This window comes from Rhineura floridana, chromosome 7 (assembly GCF_030035675.1).
Source record: "Rhineura floridana isolate rRhiFlo1 chromosome 7, rRhiFlo1.hap2, whole genome shotgun sequence".
Lineage (NCBI taxonomy): Eukaryota > Metazoa > Chordata > Lepidosauria > Squamata > Rhineuridae > Rhineura > Rhineura floridana.
In genome coordinates this window covers 146,512,638-146,539,259 of record NC_084486.1, presented here as the reverse complement: position 1 = coordinate 146,539,259, position 26,622 = coordinate 146,512,638, and the positions used below count along the sequence as shown (strand labels likewise).

The following is a 26,622-nucleotide window of genomic DNA, read 5'->3' as shown; positions in this document are numbered from 1 at the left end:
CAAGGACGGCAGCAGGTTATTGTTACTGTGTTACTGCAGTATAGATTTTTGCAGTCTTATTATTCTATTATTTTTATCATAGGATTGTAAGAAGCCCACGTGTACAGAGTCAGACCATTGGTCCATCAACCTCAAAACTGTTTCCACACTGACTGGCATCTCTCCAGGGCTTGAGCCCTATTTGGGGATGCTGGGGATTGACCCTGGGACCTTCTGCATGCAAAGCATGTGTGCTCTACTACTGAGCTCCAGCCTTTCCCCATTGTAAGCCGCCCTGAGTTTCCTTCAGTATAGAGAGACAAGACAGAAATCACAGAATGAATGAACAAACAAATGCAGGCTGCACGGAGAACAAGCATCCCTGGCCTTATCAGGGGGCTGGATCCTATCCTATAGGATATTTAGCAAAACCAATCCCAGTAGCTATAGTTCAGGCACTATAATTTCCACCATCCCTGGCTGTTGGCCATGCTGGCAGGGGCTGATGGGAGTTGTAGTTCAGCAACATCTGGAGGGCCAAAGGTTCCCCACACCTGCTGTAGTTCATAGAATTAAAATGTCACAGGCATGACACACATGCGGAATGAGTTTGGACTGATACTGAATCAAAGGGCTGAGTGGCTGTGGGGAAATCTCCAATTTCTTCTAAGGAGGGGCACCTGGTGGCAGAGAAGGAAGCAGAGTGCGACCCTCAAGTGCTTCTTTTGGACTGGCCAACACAGCTACTCCGGATGAAATCGGCTGGAGTGGTTCTGTGGTATCAAAAGCGACATGCTGCTTCCCACCTCGATCTAAACAGGAAATAAGAGATTGTCCCCTCCCTCCCAGTCACCTGCTTCCAGGGAAGCCTGATTGGTAAGAAGCAGCACAATGCAAGCAAAGGAGGTGGGGGGGGGAGAGATGAGGGCTTTGCTGAAAATGGCAGCAGAAAGCAGATGCCATTCCTCAAAAGAAGAGCCCTGCAGCTGGAGGTAACTTGTCCAGCATTCCGTTCCCACGCTGGGGAACCAGATGCCTCTAGGAAGCCCACAAGCAGGGCATAAGCCAAGGGGCACTCTCCCATTTTACCCACAAACTGGAATTCAGAGGCATTGTTTGGGTGGCGCTGCATGTACCTGCCAACAATGAAGCCCAGGTTCTGCAAAAGAAACCCCAATTTCCACACCAACTGTTACATGGCATAAGCAATTTTGTGAGCTGCTACTTTGGTCCCATGCCAAGATTTGCTTTCAAAGAATTTGTCGTATTAGGTGTGAGCAGAATGGGCAGAGGAAAGGATGGCATGGGAATTAGGGTAAGGGCTGGAGAAAGGCACAGGGAATTCTGTGGAGGGCCCTTACCACTTTCCCCACTGCTTCCTCTGCAACCACTATTTAGTATTTAAAAAACAAAACCCAAATGTGAGGTTGGGAAGCTCTGGCTAGAGAAGCCTGAGACCATTCTTCAGCCCCAGCCCCATGCTTTAAGGTGAATGCTCACATCCCAGAGGTGCCGGGCACAGGATGATCACATAGCGCAAAATGTGGCAGCGAGACTGCTCGGTGGGGCAGGCTATCGCCAACATGTCACCTTGTTGCTGAAAGAATTGCACTGGCTGCCCATTAGCTACCGGACCAAGTTCAAGGTCCTAATTTTGGTGTACAAAGCCCTATACAGCTTGGGACCAGGATACCTCAAATATCATCTTACCCCCCCTTATATACCCAGTTGATCACTGTGCTGTGCAAGTGAAGGCCTCTGGAAGATGCCATCTGTATCAGGAGCTCCGTTCCGCACAACATAGGAATTGGGCCCTTAGTGTGGTGGCACCTACTCTTTGGAATTCCTTCCCCTTAAATATTAGACAGACACCATCTCTGTTATCTTTTTGGTGCTTACTGAAGGCCTTCCTCTTTCAACAAGCCTTTTAGGTAGAGATCTTATCCCAGTCTGCCGTCTGTGTTGGAATTGCTTTTTAAGATGTTTTTAAAGCTTTTTTTAAAAAAGATGTTTTTAAAGATGTTTTGGTTTTAATATATTTTAAAGTCTGTTTTAAGATGTTTCAGAGTGTTTTTGTTTGCTACCCTGGGTTCCTATTGGGGGGAAGGGTGGGATATACATTTAATTAAATAATAATAATAGTAGTAATAATAATAATGGATTATATGAGGGTTTTGGAAAAGAAAAGATCAAGAGTTACTGGCTGCTCAGGAGTATTGAAGCTTTTCTGGATTCCTGCAAGTAGGGTAGCGAGGCAGAAGTATGGGGGAGATGGAAAGTCAAAGAAAAACTATTACAGCTAAAGCAGGTCCGTGATAGCCTTGTGGGGGCAGGGGACAGGGGACCATTGCTTGGGCTGCGCCATACCAGTGTAAAGGCTCTGAAGCTGTCCTTCTTCAGTAATCGGGTACCCGGTTATGATCTCATCAAATTCTGCAAAAAATTCCTCCTCTTCAACCCAAAATTCTCCTTCCTGTATCTGGGACAATAGTTCTGCCGCCACCACCGGATCCAGTTGGCTCCACCCTGGACCGCTGAAGAACAAATAGCAACAAAAATCAAGCTGGATGTTGGCTGGTTGTTTATTATTAATATTATACACACAATGCCATCCATCTACATTGCAATTTATCAAAAAACAAAAACAATAGATAGATATTCTTCAGCTGGTGCAGAATGCTGCGGCCAGAGTTCTTACTGGGACAAAAAAAATTGATCATATAACACCTGTCCTGGCCCAGCTGCACTGGCTACCAATATGTTTCCGGGCCAGATTCAAAGTGTTGGTTCTTACCTATAAAGCCCTTAACGGCATTGGACCGCAATACCTGGCGGAACACCTCTCCCGCTATGTACCTACCCGGTCGCTGCGCTCGACGTCGAAGGCCCTTCTCCATGTCCCAACGCATAGGGAGGCACGGAGAACGATAACTAGAGCTAGGGCCTTCTCAGTGGTGGCCCCCGAACTATGGAACGCCCTCCCTGATGAGATACGCCTGGCGCCTTCTTTGTTATCTTTTCGGCGCCAGGTAAAGACCTACCTCTTCGCCCAGGCATTTTAAAAATTTTAAAATTTGAATTTAAAATTGAAAATTTTTAATTATGTTTTATTGTGTATTGTATTTACATCCACTTGTATTTTAACCTGTTTTATTATGCTGTACACCGCCCTGGGAGCTTATTGCTATAGGGCGGTCTAAAAATGTAATAAAATAAATAAAATAAAATAAATAAATATTCCCCCTCTCCAGCGCTGCAGCCCTGTAACAACAGCTCTGGGACATTGTGGGGAATTAATACAGAGGCTGCCATTTTAATTTCCCACAATGCCCCAGAGTGATGTCAGGCAGGGCCGGTACTAAAGGGCGGCCAGGTGGGGCACTGGCCGAGGGCCCCTGGGGCTACAGGGGCCCCTGCACTCCCCTTCCACAATCCACGGCAGGAGCTTCAGAGCTGCCAGCCATTCCCCCGCTTCACCTACCTTTCTCTCTGCTGGTTTTTGCGCGTGTAGCATGCATGCATGCCATCAACCAAGATGGTGGCAGAGGCTTCAGCCCTTTAGGGAAGCCTCGGCTGCCATCTTGATTGATGGCAAATCTGCGCGTGCAGTGTGCACTGCCGAAAAAACAGCACAGAGAAAAGTAAGTAGAGCAGGGGAATGGCGGGCAGCTTGGGATCGCAGAAGGGTAGTGCCAAGGCCTGGGGCAGGCTGGTGCCCAAGGGCCCCGGCATGCCTAGGGCCGGCCCTGATGTCAGGGGTACTGTGGAAGGAAATTTTCAAATGGCACCTCCAAGCCACGCAGCACAGAGTAGCCAGGGCAGGCATTAGCACAGCAGAGGGCCCTGCCAGAGTGTTAATCATGCATGAGGATGTTGCATGACGACAACGCTGGGCTTCAAGTAGGTTGGCCAAGTGGAAAAAAAAGAGGACAGGGCTCCAGCATTTTAATAGATGCGTAGAAGGCAATCTACACCAGCCAAAATTCCATCTTCTCCACAACTATTAAAGGTGCAGGAGCCCTCTCCTTTTTTCCACCTGGCCATCCTACCGCAAGAGACCCCTTATAAACATCTAGTTTGGACTATCTGAAAGGGGGCAAAAGTTGCCATACTTAACAGGTGTCGAAGCAAAAGGGCAAGAATGCATGTGGGCACAGAGGCCAGTCATAATCAGCACAGCACAGCTGTTCCATATGCACCGACCACTATTTGGTGGGTATAAATATCTAAGAAGAGCCAGCTGGGTTAGGCCACAGGGGGCCCATCATAGTCCAGATGCCCAAACAGGAAGCCTGCAAGAAAGACCTGGGCGCAACAGCAGCACTCTCCCCTCCTGTGGCTTCCAGCAACTGGTATTCCGAAGCAGACTGACTCAGCCAGTGGAGACAGAGCCGAGCCATCGAGTTGTCACCGATAGCCTTATCATCTTCCATGAATCTGTCTAATCCTCTGTTAAAGCCATCCATATTGGTAGCCTCTTGTTGGAGTGAAGAAGGACTTTCTTATGTCTGTCCTGAACCTTCCAGCATTCAGCATCACTGCTTATAATCTCTTTATATAGTTCTTTAAAGAAGGGAACTGGACTGTAAAAATTCTGCCTTCACTGCCACTATATTGAAGTCTCTTTCACTAAAATAAGCAATTTGCTTCCTACTTTTATGACAGACCTGAAGGAGCTGCAGTTGGTACTCCACAAATGGCACCACCAGCAGCCACACAGGGATTCTCCCAAATGCACGGCACATGCGCATCATCGCTCAGAAGCTGCCCACTGAAACACAGGCCACTCACCCCTCCCTCCAGGGCCCTCTCCAGCAACGTCTTCCCCAGGGGTTGCGTATCCTCAGCAGGATGATCTCCTTCCGGGACACCTTAGAGAGGTCCTGCATGTCGACAACAATGAAGGCATGAAACTCCCCCAGTTCGCTGGTACCTGGGCATGCAGAAAAGGCAAGCAGCCATTTACAAAATTATCCAACATTCAATTCGGCCCCAGGGAAAGGAAAGAAATCTCTCTCACACACACACATGCACACCTACGCCTTCTCAGTGGCAGCTCAGTTTATGGACCCCCCCCCTACAGATTTGGCTGTTCCGTCATACTATTTTTGTTCAGCCATCAGTTATAGACCTATTCATTTGTGCAAGCCTTCAGAGCACAGCCAGAGAGACTATACCAGCATAACTGTATCACTGATGGTTTTATGTCTTTGATTATTCTACTGTATTTTAGAGTATGGTTTTTGATGTTATTTTTGTAGATATGGTTAGCTGCGTTGAGCTCTGTGTAAGGAAAGATGGGATACGGGAATTAAAATAATAATAGGCGGGGGAATAGGTGGGCTACAGAGAATCAATCAAATCAAATCAAATGGCCTAAATATGTGACCATTTCAGTGAAAGCTGAGCTGAATGCTTCAAGTCAGGGACGGACTGGGGAGACAGTTCTCCAACAGAAGGGCAGGAGAAGGTTTGGATATGAGCAGCTCTGTCCATGTACAAGACCATCCAGAGGCTTCTCACCCAGCTAAATTGCGAGAGCGAAATGGCTTTGCAGATTTCTTCACTTACCTTGCCGTGAGCTGAAGACTGAGCAGCTCATAACGCACTTCTCTTTCAAGTTCATCAGTCTCCTAAATACTGCCTTCTCCAAAACCTTGCCTGCCCTCTCCCTCTCTGTGCTCCGACCCAGATCTTTCAGAGACCACCTCTCCGCTAGGCCTCCAGTCAGATCCACAAGAGCATCAGCAACCTGGCCTGCCCAGAGCTGTTCATAAGAGCCATGCACCCTAGAAACATATAGACAAAAATAGATACATATATATCGGGATATCATACCAGTACTTCAAAGGAAAGCTTATATTGGTGTAAATTATAAGAATGTCCCTGTCGCTCTTTGGAAAACCTGCCAGTACAATAGCTGATGGCTAATGTATCTGAGTTACTGATTATCAGGGTAGCCTAGCCTAATAAATATTTTTGATGGCGAGAGATTTTTGGACTTATTTTGCAAGGCTGGCCTGATCATCAGCAACTGAGACATTAGCCACCAGCATATGAAATAATAATAATGATATTGTTATTATTATTAAATTTATATACCGCCCTTCTCCCAAAAGGAGCACAGGGTGGCAAACAATAAAAACATCTTTAAAACATCTGAAAAACAATCCCAATACAGATGCAGACTGGAATAAAGGTCTCTACTTAAAAGGCTTGTTGAAAGAGGAAAGTAGGTGCCAAAAAGACAACAGAAACGGCGCCTGTCTAATAATTAAGGGGAGTGAATTGCAAAGGCTAGGTGTCGTATAACTTAAGGTTGTGTGGAACAGGACTCCTATGTTGTGCAGAATAGACCTCCAGATGAGATGGTATCTGCATGAGCCCTTCTCCTACACAGCACCGTAATTGACTGGGTATATAAGGGGTGAGATTATCATTTAGGTATCCTGGTCCCAAGCTGTACAGGACTTTATACATCAAAAACAGCACCTGGAACTTAGCCCAGTAGCAAATGAACAGAAAACTGTATGCCATTCATAAGTTTGTTTTAAAGAAAAAACTGTGCACAGTATTTGGAAGGAATCTAGAATCCTACTCAAATTTTTTTTTGTTGTTTAGAAAAATCTAAATAGGTAATTATTTCCACAAGTTCACAGTCCAGACTAGGCAGAATTAAGGACAATTCTGGAAAGAAAAGCAGGATTGGAAAGGTCACATTTGCATGTAACACTATTATCATGGTTTAGCACAGGCATGGGGAACCTGCAATCCTCCAGATGTTGCTGGACTACATCTCCCATCACTCCTGACCATTGGCTATGCTGGCTGGGGCTGACAGAAGTTGGAGTCCAACAGCATCTAGAGGGCCCCAAGTTCCTCTTCCCTGGTTTAACACTACATGCACAAACAGGAATGAGCGAGTGAAGCCTTGGGATCACATGCTCTCCACCTTTTCTCTTTCTCCCATGCATCTGGAAGAGGGACTAGGCTAGCATTTACTTTCAGGTTCTCCTAATCTTGGCTCATTGTTGTGTGTGAACCAGGGGTTGTGATTCCTCACAAACTCTGGTTAGTGTTACAAGCCAGTTTCATAACCCAATGTTTGTGTTCTCTTGCTTTAAAACTGTACATCATTTATCTTGATCTCTTTAACTGGGAGGACAGAGTAGCAGCTAATTCAGAGCAAGGGTTGTTGCCTGTTCCTGGGGCTCCTATGCCTGTTTCTGGCCCAGACGTTAACAAGCAGTTTGAGCTCCTATGGGGCCGACTTTTGGCCTCTTATTCAACTCTGACCAAAGAGGAGCAAGGTAACATAATGGCCAGATCATCAGTCCTAACAGATAGGCTTCTCACCCTTAGGGAAGTCTCAGGAAATCCCCCACTTGATGTCCAGTGTCAAAATTCCCCACTTTCAAGTGTTTGTGCCCCTTCAGGTTGGTTATGAGGGCTTGCATCCAAAGCAGCGCTACGTCTCTTGTTCTGTTAGGGAAAGGATTTACACTTGCGCAATAGAACTCTACCCCCACATGCCCCCTAAATTTATTCCGAAGCAGATTTGGAGAGGGAGCACAGCTTGTGCAGGGGGAAAGTAAATCCTTGTGTCAACAGAACAAGGACACTGGATACCGCCCCCACACACACAAAAGGAATGCTCAATCTTTGTGAGCCCCCAAGGCTACATAAGGACTCAAAAACAGTTAACTGGGCAGCACACCAATCCTTGTTTTAAAACTGCTATGTACATCTGTGCAGCCTAACACACAATTTGTAGTTGTTTGCAGGCATGCCCTTCACCCACTTGGCATAGGCCTTTTCCAGCAGCGGGAGCCAAAACACATCTTCAGTCTGGCACTGTGAGAAACAGAGTTTGCCCCCAAGGCAAGGCAGGCGATCATCTATGGTGACCTCCACCCAGTGTCCAAACAGCCACACACGACAAGTGAAACAGCCTCTGTATTTCTCATCTCTCCAGCTGGGTTGATCTGGAGGTATCACCTGTAAGAACGGAACGATAGCAAGTGAGCACACACAGAGGGAAGCAGGTGCAGGCAAAGGCTTTTATATTTCACATCTGTAGACCTGAGCGTGTAGAACCCGGAGACGGTTCTTGCTTTCCTGCCTTTTAAAATATATAACAAGATTTGAGCCCTTATGGCTACAGAGAAACCTTAAAAGCATATGCACACCTGATGAAATCTCACACTGAACAGGATGGTGTTTTGGTAACTTACTGAGCACCGCACCTCTCCCCTACCCTTCAAAACCGACTTTAAGATTAATTGGCATGTTTATTTAGAAAAAAAATTGATTGATATATATCTCAAGGATTGGAAACTTCTCTTTGACTTTTTGTGGAATATTAAAATGATATGATGTTAATGAGATTTGAAACCAACTAAGATAACCGCTGGAGGAAGGTGATTTTATAATCTATTAAGAGATAGGTTTGTTATATATTATAGATTTATAGCTGAACTATGACAAATCGGAAGTCAATATTTTTATATATATGTATTTTTTTTGTATTGTATTAGTTATTGATTTGTGTTGTTTTCTTTTTGTATTATTTTGGTTTTGAAAATTAGAATAAAAATTAATTGGAAAAAAAAACGACTTTGGGGGGCATTCAATGCCAGTCCTACTCAGAGTAGACCCACTGAAGTTAATAGACCTGGACAACTCCTTGGAAGTTTGGCCTAAAGCACAGTGTGGATTCCACTGCCCCATTATCATGCAGCCACCACTGTTCTGGAGGGCACCAGACTATACAACATTGACCCAATCCTGACATAATGAAGAGCATAGCGTTTTCCTGTACCTTGGCCAACAAGTATTTACTCTTCTGCAAAGCAGCACACGCACACAAGAACCAGCAGTCTCCCAGCATCCCTTGCTTGACTTGCCACTCATATTGATTGTCTGAAAATAATCGAGGTGTAGAACAAATCTCCTGGTGGGGAACAAAAAACAGCATAATATTTATTTATTTATTTATTTAATTTGTTGGTCATTTTTCTACACACATATGGGCACTCAAAGTGACTTACAGTTAAAACAAAATTAAACTACAAAATATAAATAAAAGATTAAAAAAATTAAAAACGAAACAGAATATAAGGCAGGGGAACAACCCTCCTTAGGAAGGCTGCACAAGAGAAGCCCTCCAAAAGCCTTCCAAACATAAGAACCAAATGCCTGGGAGAAATGTTTTTGCCTAGTGCATGAGAAAAAACAAACAAACACTACAAGTTTACCATTACATTTTTAAAAGGCAAAAGTATTACAGGATCAAACAGCAACCCTGATACTCTGTTTCAAATGGTTTTAGAGAACAAGGTTGGCTTTATTGCACCTTCTGTGCTTCATAACTTGTTCATCCAGGCTGCAGAATGGGTGAGGTTACATACAACTAAACTAGCACTCTCCACACAATTCACTACTACCGATTTTGATAATTTATGGAATCAGTCAAAACATGTGAGTAATTTGGGATGTTTGGGCGATCAAGGAGCATATTTTCCTCCAAGTAAGCAAGAGACAACTGTGCAACGCATGAGTCTATCATCAAAGGCAGCTGCTGTCATGGGTCAGAAATCAACCCTCAAATACTGTGCACAGAGGGGGAAGATGTTTTGTTTAAGCACGTAAAAGCAAGCTCTGGGAAGACAAGGTGATTCTTTAAGCTTCTACCAGTTGGGGAAAAAGCTAGTTATGACGGGCACCTATTGGCTGGCATTCGTAACGTCACCGACATATCCCCAGCTTGCCCTATCCACCACGAACCTCCATTGTCCAGAATAGCATTCCCAGTGTTTTTCAAATGTTCATGTATTATTATTTTAGTAATGTGGGAGATGAACATATATATATGTTCCATCATATGCAAATCTCTTTATGGGTAAACTGGAACAGGAGATCCTCAAAAAGGCCATCAACAAACCACTTATATGGTGGCGATACATTGACGACATCTTTATGGTCTGGACGAATGGTAAAGAGAGTTTGGAACAATTTAAAAATTACATCAACTCTATCCATCCCTCTATTAAGTTTACATTTAATAGCACAAATGACAATCCGCACATTCCTTTTCTGGATGTCCTTCTTAACATTGAAAACAACAAAATAGCCACTGATCTCTACAGCAAACCCACTGATGCCCACACCTATTTAAACTGGAAATCCTGCCATCCTAGGCATATAAAGAAGAACATTGTGTATAGCTTAGCTCTGAGAATCAAACTTATTTGCAACACTGAAGATAAATACCAGAGAAGGATCAGTGAACTTGAAGAACACCTTCTTCGAAGAGGATATTCTCCACATATTATGAATTGCAACATCCACCAAGCCTCCATTCTGTCCAGAGAAAACCTCCTCCATCATACTGAGGTGTCAAAGAGCAGAGAGCAACGGATTCCATTTGTGGTAGATTTCCATCCAGCATCTCCTAACTATCACCGAGCAATCAAGGAGAGCTACCCATTGCTGGCAAACTCTGAACATCTTACCAGAGCCATCAGCAGGCCTCCTGTTATAGCATTTCGCCAACTTCCTAATTTGCGCAGACTGCGCAGCCACCTACCACCAATCCAGGGTCTCATCCTTGTCACTCCAAACGCTGTTTTACAAAGGACGGTCATTATATATATACCATATATCTTACCTTTCCTCCAAGAAGCTTCTCATGGCTCTACCAGGAAATCTTACACACCCTATTTTGCAAGTATATAAATTTGCATGAGAAAAATTTAATAAGGTGAATTATTTATAATGATCCTTTGCACGGGTAGAGGTCTAAAACTGTTGCAACTAAAGCTCTAGCCACATTATACTCTTCAAAACCATTCTGAAATGGAACCATTTTGAAAGGATATATTTTCCCACTTTTTTAAACAAACTAGGGGAGAAATGCCTCCCAGACATGCACGCATACACAGTATTCCAGTTCCCCATTGCCTGGGCTAAGTTAGTAAGGCCTCATTAGGCTTCCTGGGCCTTGGAGAGCCAGCTCAGTCACCTCTTTGCTTCTTCTCAGGTCCTGCCCTGGACTGGGCTAGGCTGCTGCATAGGGTTGCCAGGTCAGAGCCATCCAAAAACCTGAGAAAATGGGGGTGGGCCCTAGTGATGTCACGGGGAGGGCCCTAGTGATGTCATGGGGCGGGCCCTAGTGACATCATGGGGCGGGCCCTAGTGATGTCACAGGGTGGGCCCTAGTGACATCATTAAGCATGATACATTGTATCAACCGCAGTTGCTTGGAGCATGCCATTCAAAACAAATTCTCTGGAGATTAAAATAGAAATCTTACCTAAAATAGGGTGTTCCTAGGTCCATCTGAAGTGACAAGGTCATTCTTTCTCACAAGCTTAGGGTGATGCAAAATGGAAATGGACTGCCTTCAAGTTGGTCCCAGATAGGGTCTTCATGGTAAGCAGTATTCAGACAGAGGTGGTTTACTATTGCCTTCCTCTGAGTCTGAGAGGCAGTGACTGGCCCAAGGTCACCCAGTGAGCTTCATGGCTGTGTGGGGATTCGAACCCTGGTCTCCCAGGTCACAGTTCAACACCTTTAGGGAACATTTAATCTAGCTTCCTTGCTTCTGGCAAGAAGGGTTTACGTGCCCTCAGGCCAGGCCATTATAGAAAGAAAGGAGCTTAGTGTTGCAGAGATGTTAGATTGGAGCACAGATGGATGCTCCTGAAGGCAGCAATTATAAACATGCTTATTAAGGAACTAAGCCCCATAGAACTCAACAGGACTTACTTCTGAGTAGATATAGTTTAGATTGTGCTGTTAGTAATGCTTGACTAGGGATCCTCTGCAGACATCCATATCCAAGCAGGGTTGACAACCCCTTGCATGGAATGCCCTGGCCTTATCTTTTAATGTCATAATCATAATCATAATGCCGTTGTATAAATCTATGGTGCGGCCGCATTTGGAATACTGTGTACAGTTCTGGTCGCCTCATCTCAAAAAGGATATTATAGAGTTGGAAAAGGTTCAGAAGAGGGCAACCAGAATGATCAAGGGGATGGAGCGACTCCCTTACGAGGAAAGGTTGCAGCATTTGGGGCTTTTTAGTTTAGAGAAAAGGCAGGTCAGAGGAGACATGATAGAAGTGTATAAAATTATGCATGGCATTGAGAAAGTGGATAGAGAAAAGTTCTTCTCCCTCTCTCATAATACTAGAACTCGTGGACATTCAAAGAAGCTGAATGTTGGAAGATTCAGGACAGACAAAAGGAAGTACTTCTTTACTCAGCGCATAGTTAAACTATGGAATTTGCTCCCACAAGATGCAGTAATGGCCACCAGCTTGGACGGCTTTAAAAGAAGATTAGACAAATTCATAGAGGACAGGGCTATCAATGGCTACTAGCCGTGATGGCTGTGCTCTGCCACCCTAGTCAGAGGCAGCATGCTTCTGAAAACCAGTTGCCGGAAGCCTCAGCAGAGGAGAGTGTTCTTGCACTCGGGTCCTGCTTGCGGGCTTCCCCCAGGCACCTGGTTGGCCACTGTGAGAACAGGATGCTGGACTAGATGGGCCACTGGCCTGATCCAGCAGGCTCTTCTTATGTTCTTATGAACATGACCCAGCAGTATGATGCTGCGGCAAAAAAGGCAAACGCGGTTTTGGGCTGCATAAACAGAGCTATAGTTTCCAGGTCGAGGGAAGTAATAATCCCACTATATTCTGCATTGGTCAGGCCCCATCTAGAATACTGCATTCAGTTTTGGGCACCTCATTTTAAGAAAGATATAGACAAGTTAGAGTGGGTTCAGAAGAGGGCGACAAGGATGATAGCCGGTATGGAGAACAAGTCTTATGAGGAAAGGTTGAAGGAACTTGGCATGTTCAGTCTGGTGAAGAGAAGGCTGAGGGGTGACATGATTGCACTCTTTAAGTACCTGAAGGGCTGTCACATAGAGGAGGGAACAGATTTGTTCTCTGCTGCTCCAGAGGGTAGGACTAGGTCTAATGGTTTTAAGTTGCAGGAGCATAGATTCAGATTGGACATTAGAAGGAACTTCTTGACAGTAAGGGCAGTTCGGCAATGGAACCCACTGCCTAGGGAGGTGGTGGGATCCCCTTCGCCGGATGTCTTCAAGCAGAGGCTGGACAGCTATCTGCGGGAGATGCTCTAGCTGTGGATTTCCTGCTGTGAGCAGGGGGTTGGACTCGATGGCCTACAAGGCCCCTTCCAACTCTATGATTCTATGATTCTATCACCTCTATCTGTATGCTTGTTGACACTCTCAAAGAATTCTAATAGGTTACTGAGACAGGACTTTCCCTTGCAGAAGCCATGCTGGCTCTGCTTCAGCAAGGCTTGTTCTTCTATGTGCTTAGTTAAGCTAGCTTTAATAATACTTTCTACCAGTTTTCCAGGGACAGAAGTTAAGCTATCTGGCCTGTAATTTCCGGGATCCCCCCTGGATCCCTTTTTGAAGATTGGCGTTACATTTGCCACTTTCCATTCCTCAGGCATGGAGGAGGACCTGAGGGGCAAGTTACATATTTTAGTTAGCAGATCAGCAATTTCACATTTGAGTTCTTTGAGAACTCTCAGGTTGATGCCATCCGGGCCCGGTGATTTGTCAGTTTTTATATTGTCTATTAAGCCTAGAACTTCCTTTCTCGTTACCACTATTTGTTCCTGCAAATGTTAGTTCAGGTTCAGGGATCTGCCCTATATCTTCCACTGTGAAGACAGATGCAAAAAATTCATTTAGCTTCTCTGCAATCTCCTTATCGTTCTTTAGTACACCTTTGACTCCCTTATCATCCAAGGGTCCAATCGCCTCCCTAGATGGTCTCCTGCTTTGAATGTATTTATAGAATTTTTTGTTGTTGGTTTTTATGTTCTTAGCAATGTGCTCCTCAAATTCTTTTGTAGCATCCCTTATTGTCTTCTTGCATTTCTTTTGCCAGAGTTTGTGTTCCTTTTTATTTTCTTCATTCGGACAAGACTTCCATTTTCTGAAGGAAGACTTTTTGCCTCTGAGAGCTTCCTTGACTTTGCTCGTTAACCATGCTGGCACCTTCTTGGCCCTGGTGGTACCTTTTCTGATCTGCGGTATGCACTCCAGTTGAGCTTCTAATATAGTGTTTTTAAACAACTTCCAAGCATTTTCGAGTGATGTGACCCTCTGGACTTTGTTTTTCAGCTTTCTTTTTGCCAATCCCCTCATTTTTGTGAAGTTTCCTCTTCTGAAGTCAAATGTGACTGTGTTGGATTTTCTTGGCAATTGGCCATTTACATGTATGTTTAATTTAATAGCACTATGGTCGCTGCTCCCAATCGGTTCGACAACACTTACATCTCACACCAGGTCCCGGTCCCCACTGAGGATTAAGTCCAGGGTTGCCATCCGTCTGGTCGGTTCCATGACCAACTGGTCTAGGGCATAGTCATTTAGAATATCTAGAAATTTTGCTTCTTTGTTGTGACTGGAACACATATGCAGCCAGTCTATGTCCGGGTAGTTGAAGTCATCCATTACTACCACATTTCCTAGTTTGGATGCTTCCTCAATTTCATATCTCATCTCAGAGGAAGGCAATGATAAACCACCTCTGAATACCTTTTACCATGAAAACCCTATTTATAGGGTCGCCATAAGTCAGGATCCATTTACATTTTTCTGTCCACTGCTCAGGTTTTATCTGAAGGTAGAGCCGTTTATAAATTCTGAAATAAATAAAAATTTGTCCATAAAAGTTTTCTTTGGTTCAGCAAAATGGTTCCTTTGCTCAGACTTCTGGGTAGCAAAATTGGCCTATGTGAAAAAAGTTCTTTCCCACTAATAAGATGCCAGTTCATCTATTTGAAATGCCTCTGCAGTGAGAGCTCACATACACCCAAGTTCTAGAAAGCTCCAGCCAACTAGCCCTCTGATTGGACCAAGAGGCCTGGCTCACTGTTGCTAGGCCGTTTCTAGAAGAGTGATTCGGTTCCTTTGTTCTATGCCTTAAATCTTGTCTCACATCTTCAATGTAACTTTCTCCTCTCAGAGACATGGCTCTGCTGTACATTTGTTTTCTTGTCCTATCTGTATTTGTTTACTCTAGCTTTTGCAGACTAGACTGATTTGAGATTTGAGTCCGTTTTGTGATATTTTGTGATGTTATTTATTGATACTGTTGAAGTTTTTTTTAACTCTTATTATGTTCTCAATTGTTTTTATGATAGTATGTATTATTCTTGCTATGGAAGCTGCTTTGAGGTCACCTGGCGATGAAAAGCGACATACAAATATACCGAATAAATAAATAATTGCAGGCACCTGTGGACATCTCTATGCTACTTGTTGGTTTTGTGGTGTCATTTGGTCCATGTGGTTTGTATTAGTTAGAGAAGTTAGATTCGTTGTTTTATTTCTTGTTCTACCGTTCTCTATATGTACTTTTGTACTCTTTAACATCTTTTTATTCAAATAATAATTACTGGTATATGGGTTCTTATTTTATGCTGCTGATTTAAATAATTATAATTTAGTGTGGTTTTTTGGATGAGCGTTTCATCCTAAATCGAGTCCTAATCAATTGGTCGAACTGCTACTGAGTAACATTGTGGGTCAAGGAGCAGAGAGTCTACTTTTTATCTCTTGTTCCACTGAATCTTACGGGACGTCTGGTGTATATGTTGGGGTACTCCTGACTCAGACTGGGGCGGACTTAAGGAGTGGTGGTAGCATTCTACCTTGCAGAGTTGGTTATACCTTGGTCATTTGGCACCTACTACACTAACAAGGCTCTGGACCCAGAATTTGGGGACCAGCACTCCTTGACAACATTTTAAAATGATTCTCAGAATTCATTCGATTTTTTTTCAGCTACCTAAGTTCACAAAGTGACTTACAAAAAACAGACAAAATAAACTTATTTTAGTTCAAGTGACTTAGGCTGTAAACACACTAGTTGCCAGAGAAAGTGTTTCCATTGGCCACATCTGGAGGGGGAATGGGTTGATCGGTTGATCAGTTGCAAAATCTCTTTGAAGAGGATTTAAAAAAAAATGCACTCAAGCTGATCCCAACGGGTTTTACAGTAAAAACAGGCAGAGTTTGACTAGCGTCTTGTGCCCCCATTTCCAGAAGACAGAGGTGGAGACGCACTGGAACTGGCAGAACAGGGAGTGTGTTTCTACCCTTGGCCTTAGTGATCTTTTGGCAGTCTCAAGGGGAAAGGATCCCTGATAATGAACTTTGCCCTTCTGGCAACCTGGGTGCCTGCATGAACTTTTCCAAGCTGGGGGACGTAAACACTGAAAGGGGGAGCAGGCTAGTTTCTCACCAAAAAATTGGAAAAATAGTGACTGCCTGTTTTGTCTCATATCTCAGTTTCTACAAATGCTAGAGCCAGTGTGGTATAGTGGTTAGAATGTTAGTGTATTTGTCCCGGGGGGGTCTCCGTCCCACTAGTTTTTAGAGAGACGGGTCGTGGGGGGTCCCTTCCCTTCAGCCTATGCAGGAAGTGTCTGATGGAGATTGCCGCTGCTGTTCGCCACACTCACTGGTCTGCAGGAGTTGCCGGCGGGCTGCAAGCCTTTAAGGTGGGAAAGGAGGAGTAGGAAGGTGCTTGCACACCTAAGGAGAAGGAAGAGACACAGCTGTTATTGCTGCTGCCTAGCAGGGCACAAGTGAGTGCTTGCCCCCTTCGCTTCAGAGCATCACTCACTCAAACAAGATACACCCTGCCAAGCAGCAGCGCTGGCAATGCCACCGCCTCTTTCTTCTTCCGAGGTGGGCAAAGTGCAAGCAAAAGCCTCTCTCCTTCCTACCCCTTCTTTGCCTCCTGCAAGGCCTGTCACCCACCACAACTCCTCCCTCCAGCCTGGCGAGCGTGTGGTAAGAACAGTGGCGGCAGCCAGGAAGGGCGTGCAAGGAAGGGGGTATATGTGGAGGTCATCTGTCGGCATGCATGTCTGCTCAGGAGTAAGTCCCAATAAGTTCAATAGGACTTGCTGTCAGGTAAGAGAATATAGGATTGTAGCACTGGAAGTTCTGTTCAGTTCCAAGAATCTTTCTGTAGGACTGAGCCACATGTATTCTTCTTAACCTATTTCACAATGCCTAGAGTTGAAGGTTCTTTGCATATAAAAAAGTTATTTTTAAAACTTAGGATACAATTCTGTCTTTAGCAGTAGGCCACCTTTAAATCAATTTATTTAAGACTGAAGGTAATTTTTTTCTACGTAAACACGCCGCCTGGAATACTAACCACGCTTTCCTGGAAGGAAGCCCTTTGAACATAGTAGGACTTACTTCTGAGTATTCATGAATAGGATCACATTGTTAGGATTACCGAACAAGGATTTGGAGTCTACACACGTTCACTATTGCTTGTGCAGTACAATTTAAAAACAAAACAAAATTTCCCTATCGATGCACCAGAAAAACACCTTTAAAATGAATTAAAAGTAACCAGAACAAAGATAAAACTGACCTAATATTGGGCTGAGAGCCAGTGTGATGCAGTGGTTAAGGTGTTGGACTATGACCTGGGAGACCAGGGTTCGAATCCCCACACAGCCATGAAGCTCACTGGGTGACCTTGGGCCAGTCACTGCCTCTCAGCCTCAGAGGAAGGCAATGGTAAACCCCTCTGAATACCACTTACCATGAAAACCCTATTCATAGGGTCGCCATTAGTTGGAATTGACTTGAAGGCACTCCATTTCCATTTTCAATATTGGGCTAGAAACAGTGTTGTGTCTTTTGTCTGTAATCTTTCTTAATGGATTTTAAATAACTCTACATTATTTTGTAGGAATATTTGGAGGGGGCTTTGAAGTTTCAATAGTACACATGAGTTCATAGAAGTTACCCCTTTTGTGTAACGAATTATGAAGAAGTTTCACAGTGCAGAAGATGTTTTTAAAGATTTGTTTTTGTTTTAATATGTTTTAATATATTTTAATATATTTAATATATTTTAAAGTCAGTTTTTAAGATGTTTTAGAGTGGAAGGGTAGGCTACAAGTTTAATAAATAAATAAATAATATGGACACAAGAGCCCACCAACAAAACCTACCAGAACCAGTTATACCAGTACACCTCTGAGAGAATTAGGAACAGTAAGACCCACTCAATACTTTTCACACAGGGCACATCTACTCCCCCCCTGTCTCACACTCAGGGAGGGCCAGCCTTCTGCCAGTTGCAGACTCTCACTCTGAAGGCATCTGGGAACTTTCTCCTATCATTCAGTTCACTGCACAGGCTCTCACCCTGCACAGGAACTACACATGCACCATATGCCCTCCCCACTACCAATCTCCTCAAGACTGTTTTTTTAAAAAATAGAAGGGGGTAGTGCCCTCGCCCTCGGGACTCCCTACAGAATTAGGAATAATCATAATGTCAATGAATATGTACAAAAAAAAGTCTATACAAAGTTGCATAAAACAAAACAAACTAACCTAATTTAACAGCTTAAGCTAAGCAATATTGCGTAAAAGAGCACAAATAAGATAACCTAATTAAATAGGCTAGCTTAATTAATTAGGTTAATTAATTATAGCACAATCCATGTCTTTTCAGGCTTAATCCCAGATTAGTGGGAGTAGAATTGCAACCTCAGTCTTATACAAACAATAATTACAAATATCACTAGCATTAAGAGCTGGAGCTGCAAGCAATGCACCCAAAGCACATATTGCTTTTTGTAACTTCGGGAAATGGCTCTGATGATGGAGAGAGAAAACAAGAGTTGAAAATATGAAGCAGTGTAATAAAGAAAAGAAACTGTTAATTATCTGGGCTTTACAGACACAGAGAAATCTGCAGATGTTCTCAGAGGCGACAGGCTGTCTTTCAAACTGCTTCCACCACCCTGGAAAAAAAATAAACAAACTAGTGTTTGTCTCTTGTATTTTTAAGTCACAGCAGCCAACCTTTGCCAACCTGGAAGTTTTGGACTGCAACTCCCATCAGCCTCAGAATTAGGGATCATTCTTTAGTCAAAAAGGCTGCCAGAGTGGCTTACAAAAAAAAAACTCAGTAGTGAGACAGTCCCTGCCCTCAGGTTTACAAGCTAAAGGACATGAAGACACACAAGGAAAGGGGGATGGGGAGGGATGAGGGGGAAAGCAAGCTCAAGCACCAGCAAAGTTATGACACGGCCATATATTTGCCTCTGAAAACCAGTTGAAGCAAGTACACCTGAGCAAGGCTGGTCAACAAGAGATAAAGAAATGGGACAGTGAAAAGGAAGAGCCCATGGCAGTTGGTATTTCTAGTAGTTGCCCATTCAAGTAGACCTGACTCTGCTTAGTTTCTAAGGCCAGATGTGTTTGAGCATTTTCAGAGTAGTGTGAGTATAGATACTTTACCACCCCTCTGCCACGACCATCAAGTGAGATGTTGAGATCCAAGTTGCAAGCATGACCAACCTCTGGGTGGAATGTCTGGACTCCTACAAACATTAGCACCTGATAACCTGAGGTACCTAGGAAGGTGCCTTCTACTAAGTGAAATCATTGGTCCATCAACCACTGGTCCAGAGTTGGCAACCCTACCTTGAGCTGAAAAATGTTCCCCACCCCCCTCTGTACCCTTAATTTTCCAGCACAAACCTACTCAGAAGAAGGTTCCCGAGTGTTTGGTGAGGCATATTTCCTAGTGTCAATTTTGGTTCTCTTAGTTGCTCATTTTTCCAATTCAGTTCTCCACATTTCTGCAGCAATATGTGGTTTGTTTTTTTTAAAAAAAACCCTTATGAAACTTCATCTGCATTTTAACATAATAATATGCATTTATATGTTTAATATAACATCTGCATTTAAGCTGTTCACTAGAAGCTAAAATGATGAAACTGAGGTTATCATACTTTGGACACATAATGGGAAGACATGATTCACTAGAAAAGACAATAATGCTGGGAAAAACAGAAGGGAGTAGAAAAAGAGGAAGGCCAAACAAGAGATGGATTAATTCCGTAAAGGAAGCCACAAACCTGAACTTACAAGATCTGGTGGTTCATGACAGATGCTCTTGGAGGTCACTGATTCATAGGGTCGCCATAAGTCGTAATCGACTTGAAGGCACATAACAACAACAACAAAACTCACATTTAATGTACATGGCTCCCCCCAAAGAATCCTGGGAACTGTAGCTTACCCTCACAGAACTACAATCCCCAGCACCCTTAACAAACTACAGTTCCCAGGATTCTTTCGGGGAAGCCATTTGTTTTGAGTGTTTGGTGTTGTTATGACCCAGGACTGGGGGGGGGCTTCAAGGAGGGGGATTCTGAATTTGAGGACTGGGGAGATGACTTGAGGGAGGAGGGCTCGCAGCATGCCCAGTCACTTGCCCCCCCACGGAAGCCCAGCCTGGCCTGTCAGAGGCTGCTCCTTTGGACACTCCCCCCTTGCCCGTGCCTGAAGCACCAACTTGCTGATCCCCAGCCAGGCGCCCAGCTGCTTCCCACGCCTGAACAGACTCTTTCTCTACTTTTGCAGTACTGACTGGTTGTGTAATGTGGCCTTCTGCGATATGTTATATTATATTTATAGTGTGGTATTAACTCTTGTATTGTAATATGTGCTATTTGTTATTTTTTATTATGGTTGTATTATTTTGTCTGAAATTGTTTTGCAATTTTTTGCTCTTGTTATAAGTTATTTCAATTGTTGTGTTTTTGCTTTCTTGTTGTAAGTCGCTTTGAGTTCTACCATTGAAAAAAAGTGACTAACAAATGCCAGTAATAAATAGATAATAAATAAATAAATAAATAGCCCCCATCATTCAGAGGGAGAAGCTGAGGTCCAGCCCCCTTCGCCCCATTCCCAGCGGCTTCTGAGGTGCAAAAAGCAACAGTCGGGGTTAAGGAGGAGCTGTTGTTTAAGTGGGCGCTGAGGAGGGGGAAGTTGCTGCGTCAATGTCTGTGGCTGCAAAGACATGCTTAGTCAGTATTAGAGAGGGAATTCGTTTCTAGAAAGCATAGTTAGGTGAATGAATCGGAAAGCTTTTGGCATAACTGTAACCTTAATAAAAAAGAGAAAACCTCACAGAACTGTGTACATCTGCATCTCTCAGCTTTGGGCAGGACAGATGTGAATGTGACCACATATACACAGCAATAGTTTTTCGTTACATATAAGCAAAGATACAGTGCCTGATGACTGTATCCTAAGCAGAGGTGCCTATGTTGGGGAAGGAATTTCAGTGTGAAGGAAGTTATAGGGCAGAATGACACATTATGCCAAAGGTGCTGCTGACAAACTTCCCCCCTCTCTGATGGGTGGTAAGATTTACCCGTGTCCTGACATCTTTTGTCATCCTGTGGTGCATTTTATTTATTTTATTTATTTTATTTATTAAATTTATATACCGCCCGACTAGCAATAGCTCTCTGGGCGGTGAACATTTTCCTGCTCTTGCCAGTGGGGGCTTGTAACATGAAGCCGGGAAGAGGGCATACTTGATGATGTAAGAACACTACCTGCAACAATGCAACAGGAAGTAGGAAAATTCAACAGAGGGTGCTGTTTTCAGTGAAAGCACCATCTTTTCTCCCCAAAATCTGTTGCTGTGGCCTCTGGTTCTCAGTCAGAGTTGCACAGAATGAATCACTCTGAGAACCATTTTTACCAACTCAGAAGGGCCACATCCATCTGTTAACTGCAAGAAAGCATTTGTGAAAGTGATGTTTTCTTTTCCACTCATGAGGCATACCTCTATTTTCAGGTGGGATGACAATGGATGACTGAAGAAATTCTTTAAATGGTTAAAGAGAGAAGGAAAGCAAAAGGAGAGAGAAACATGGTTAGAACCCTAAATGCAACAGTACAGCGACTAGTACATAGGGACAAAGAGAACTATTACAATGGTTATTTTATAGAAATAGGATAATAAAAAAGAGCCCTATTCCAAAAGATTAGAGAAATCAAAGGGAAATTTAAACCAAAGGTAGGGATATTGAATAATCAACAGTGGAACACACTGACTGACCGAGATGAAATAAAAGGAAGAGGGAATACACTGAAGAACTCTATAAAAGACATGCCAGAATGACAGATTCATTCACGGAGGAACCGTATGATGAAGAACCAGACATTTTAAAATGTGAGGTGAAAGCTGCGGTTAAAATACTTGGAAGAAACAAATCACCAGGAACAGATGGCATACCAATAGCTTAAGCACAGCTCTCACTAACAGCCTGCACAAATGAAGAAGCTGGCGAAATGCTACAACAGGAGGCCTACTGATGACTCTAGCAAGATGTTTAGAGTTTGCCAGCAATGGGTAGCTCTCTCTGATTGCTCGGTGATAGTTAGAAGATGATGGAAGGAAATCTAGGTCTCATCCCGGCTACCTATCTCACCCTTGTCACTCCAAACGCTGTATCGCCTGTGTGTACCTCAGGGAGACAGCCACTTTTACAAGGACTAGGACAGGCAGGACATATTACATCAAACAGAACATCACCTGCAGGTCCTGCAATATAGTTTACATCATCGAGTGCAAAAGACCAGGATGTCGTATCCAATATGTAGGAAAGACCACAACTGACCTACGCACGCGCTTCAGGAACCACAAGTCGGCAATTTTGACAAAAAAAGTGGAGCAACCAGTTGCAAAGCATTTTAACATTGAGGGTCACAGCCTGTTGGACTTTTCCATGACAGCGATAGAGATGCCAGCAGATCCAGCAGCACTGACCAAAAGGGAGAACTTTTGGATTTACTCTCTGGACACATTGGCACCACATGGCCTGAACCTGGAGGACAGTACCACCACTACTTAGCTTCTGCAAATGAAGCCCCTCTGAGCATTCCATCCTCAAAGCTCTATAACTGCCACCTTGGTAACAGCATCTGTATGTCGGCAGCTGATGAAGGCGGAAGCTGAAATGTTTTGTTAATATAATAAAAACCTCTGTTTGGTTAATCACAATTACGTTTATATATATTACAAGTATGCCATGTTGCAATATAAAAGGTAGTGGCAAACGGCTGCTTGGAGCGTGATAACAGGAATGAGATTGATCCACTATTCCATTTGCAGATATCCTACACAATCAGAACTGCATAAGGGAGAGTGCAGACAAGATTGTTGGAGGCAAACCCCTGCATAGGGGAACTTGCCCTACTCATGCAGGCTAGTCACATGATTCAGGGTTCTAAATCACCTGGGAAACCTACACAAATCAAAAGGAACACAGGAATCTGCCTTAAACTGAGTTAGACCATTGGTCTATTTAGCTCAGTATTGTCTACACTGATTGGCAGCAGCTCTTCAGGGCTTCGGGAAGGGATCTCTCTCAGCCCGACCTGGAGATGTCGGGGATGGAACCTGGGACCTCCTACATGCAAACCAGATGCTCTCCCACTCAGCTACAAGTTATCCCTTCCAACTTGTGTAGGTCAATGGGGTTCTTGTCACCATTCTCCCTTACCACCTGACAGATTAGAATGCCTAAATTGGGCTATTGTGCACAAGGCAAGCTGAGGGCACGCTGTGCAGTGACTGCTGTGACTGCTCACAAGAATATCAAGCTTGTCATAGAATCATAGAATAGTAGAGTTGGAAGGGACCCATAAGGCCATCAAGTCCAACCCCCTGCTCAATGCAGGAATCCAAATCAAAGCATTCCCGATAGATGGCTGTCCAGCTTATCCTGGGTTTATTTTGAAAAACTTACATTTGTGACATATGAAAAGTTCCTTTTTCTACTCGCTAGTTACTGAAGTACTAGGATTTTGCTAAAACTGCACATTAGACAAAGGGTCTCTCCAAACTGGTAGGGGGGGGGGTTGCCGGTGTATTCTGCAGCATTCTTCTGAAAACGATCTTGTTCCGGAGAGCCTTTGGGAGGGACTGAAGGTAGAGCCTGACACTGATTTTATGATTTTATGCCCTCTAAGTTAAATTTTAACCTTGTAGTCCCCTTTGGTACCACTCCCTATATATATATATGTATATATATATATATGAATGTAATTGTGATTAACCACACAGAGGTTTTTATTATATTAACAAAATGTTTCAGCTTCCGCCTTCATCAGCTGCCAACATACAAATGCTGTAACCATGTATATATATATATATATATATATATATAGTATTCTATGTATTTTAATTGTATTTTATGCCCCTTCCAACTCTACTATTCTATGATATGTATGTGTTTGATTTTATTTTTGTAAGCCGCCCTGAGTGCCCTATTATAGGGTAGAAGGGCGGGATAGAAATATTTTAAATAAATAAATAATAAATAAACATGTCATTGACGCAATAATAGTGAATTAGTGGCGGATTTATACAGGATTGTCCATACATCATTCCGCTCCATTGGTTGTTCTGTGATGCTTCCCCAAAGCTACTGCGTTATTGCCAGTGGCAGCTGGTGGCTCCATGTCAGTGAGATTTGCTCCGGGTTTTAGTCTGAACTTTCAAGGAGCTATCCAAGGTGCTTCAGGAAAGTTGAGACTAAAGTTGAAAGTTGAGGCTAAAATCTGGAGCGGATTCCACTGCCATGCTGACTGACATGAAGCCACCAGCTGCCACCGATTATTGCTGTCTGGAGGGGCACTCTTGCACTACAGTGCAAGGAAAGCAGGACAAAAAATAAACTGGAACATTTGTGGTATAAAAAGTTACAGGATTTCAGCAGGACGTTATGGGACATGCACCAATTGGAAACAAAGTAGTATGTCTGTGTTTCACCACCCTGATACTGTCGTGAGCACAAATCATCATGAATGCACAATAAAAAGGTTATTTGGAGGGGCCCCAAAACAAACCTGAGGTCGCAGCCAACAAATCTCCCCTCTGAAATGAGCCAGCGGAGTAGAGTAGTTAAAAAACAGGGAGTCGTCATTAGCCGGAAATGCAAGGTCCCTGTAAAGATCTCCCTTGAGATCCGACATCTCCCTGTCTTCCAGCATCTTCTACAAAACAGCCAGCGCTTGCAGCTACATCAGGGACTGCAGGACTCAGATTTAAACCTGCAAATCATATGAGAAAAGAGGAAAAGTAACAATACCGCGGTGATGGAGAAGTGTTTGAACAAGACAGAAGATAAAAGAAGAAAAGTCACCCTAATAATACGAGAACCCAGGAGATTTCGAGTCAGATAAAAGGAAATACTTCTTCACACAATGCATAGTTAACTTAAAGAATTCACTGCCATAAGATGTGGAGACGGCCATGAGATCAGAGAGCTTTGAAACGGGAATGGACAAATCCCTGGAGAACAGGTCTATCAATGGTGGTGTGATTGCTAAGTGGACCCTCCAAATTCAAAGGCAGAGTACCTTTGAATACCAGGCTCAAGGGACAGGCAGCAAAGGAAAGCAGTTGCCTTGTTGTGGGCTTTCCAGTGGCATTTGGGCTGGTTGTCAGAACAAGATGTTGGATTAGATGGGCCTCTGGTCTGATTCAGCTGGACTCTTATGATGTCCTTAAGGAGGAAGTCAGGGCAAGGTCCTCAGCACTTCTGTGAGTTCATTAGAGAAGGGATATTAAGGAAGGGAGTTGTGTGGTCATTAGGGAAGGGATGACTTTGCACGGCCTATATAATAGTCCAATAGAGCTCTCACGCTTCTATGTTCAAGAAAAATCAAGACTCCGGCTCCCCCTGGTGTATAAGAAATGTTAAGCGCTTACCATGCCTGTTCTCTCTTTCTGCCACCTTTAACTGCAGTCTTCTTCATTCAGATACCACAAGTAGAGTCTGCACAAATTGGGGGGGGGGGAGGATACAGAGAAAAATAAATTTGCTTGGAGAAAATCAGAGTCCATATAATCAGAGGCAGAGTAAGAAATAATTGTGTGAACTCTGGGCCTTTCAAATGAACAAGCAAAATCAAAATTATGCGGCTGGATATCCCAAATTTCCACCCCTCATATAAATGATGTGCCATTTCTCTTATGTTATGTAATCTGCCAATCACGGAAAGGGGCAAAAAACCACACAGGACACTAAAGCCTTGACCACAGAAAACTGGTTCTACTACTTAATTACACAAAGTAAAGCACACAAGAATATATCTGCTTTCATATGGAAAATACTGGAGCACAGGCGCCAGTTGCTGTGAGCTAGTAAGTATATGTCGTCATCGTTGCCCCTCCCCAAAAAGATCTACTTCACAACAACTGAGGATAGCTATCCAAAAGCAACAGCTATTTTGGGGTGGGGGGGAGGTTAGACTTTTATCTTTCCACTACCCCTTTAAAAATAAATAAAATTATAAACAATTTGTAGAAGCCACCTAGAACCTACATATTCACACCAGATGTAATGGGGGTAAACGGATTTCTGAAAACAAGAAAGAGAGGTGGTGGGTCAAGGTTGCCCAATGGTCCAAATTCCAAGGACTAAGTGGATGCTGCGTACTACAGCTGTGTGGTTTTTTTCTTTTTCTTTTTTGGTAAAAAAATGTGGTGCCGGTACTCTTAAAGTGCTATGAACACCGGCACAAAATGATTCCATGGGCAGCAAAGAAAAGGGGTGCCAGTACTCCGTACCAGTGAGCTCTATCTCCAAAACAGCTACTATCAAGGTATCAAAGGCTACTAGCCATGATGGCTATGCTGTTCCTCCACAACCAGAGGCAGTATGCTTCCAAGTATCAATTGCTGGGAACTGCAGGAGGAGAGAGTGCTCTTGTGCTCAGGGG

At 43.6% G+C, this 26,622-nt stretch overlaps 1 protein-coding gene across 3 annotated transcripts in view; it reads right to left on the bottom strand.

The window, feature by feature from the left end:
* The window catches only part of CAPN10 (calpain 10), a 55,864-nt gene that overhangs the window by 20,066 nt on the left and 9,176 nt on the right, over positions 1-26,622 (bottom strand). For all 3 annotated transcript variants that reach the window (XM_061637506.1, XM_061637505.1, XM_061637508.1), the window contains exons 2-8: positions 25,610-25,676; positions 24,745-24,948; positions 8,801-8,932; positions 7,781-7,977; positions 5,551-5,768; positions 4,771-4,912; positions 2,347-2,513 (exon numbers count right to left, since the gene is read on the bottom strand). In XM_061637506.1, the coding sequence (XP_061493490.1) occupies positions 2,347-2,513; positions 4,771-4,912; positions 5,551-5,768; positions 7,781-7,977; positions 8,801-8,932; positions 24,745-24,888 (1,000 nt within the window). In that variant the 5' untranslated portion in view covers positions 24,889-24,948; positions 25,610-25,676. The remainder of the gene's footprint in view (positions 1-2,346; positions 2,514-4,770; positions 4,913-5,550; positions 5,769-7,780; positions 7,978-8,800; positions 8,933-24,744; positions 24,949-25,609; positions 25,677-26,622) is intronic.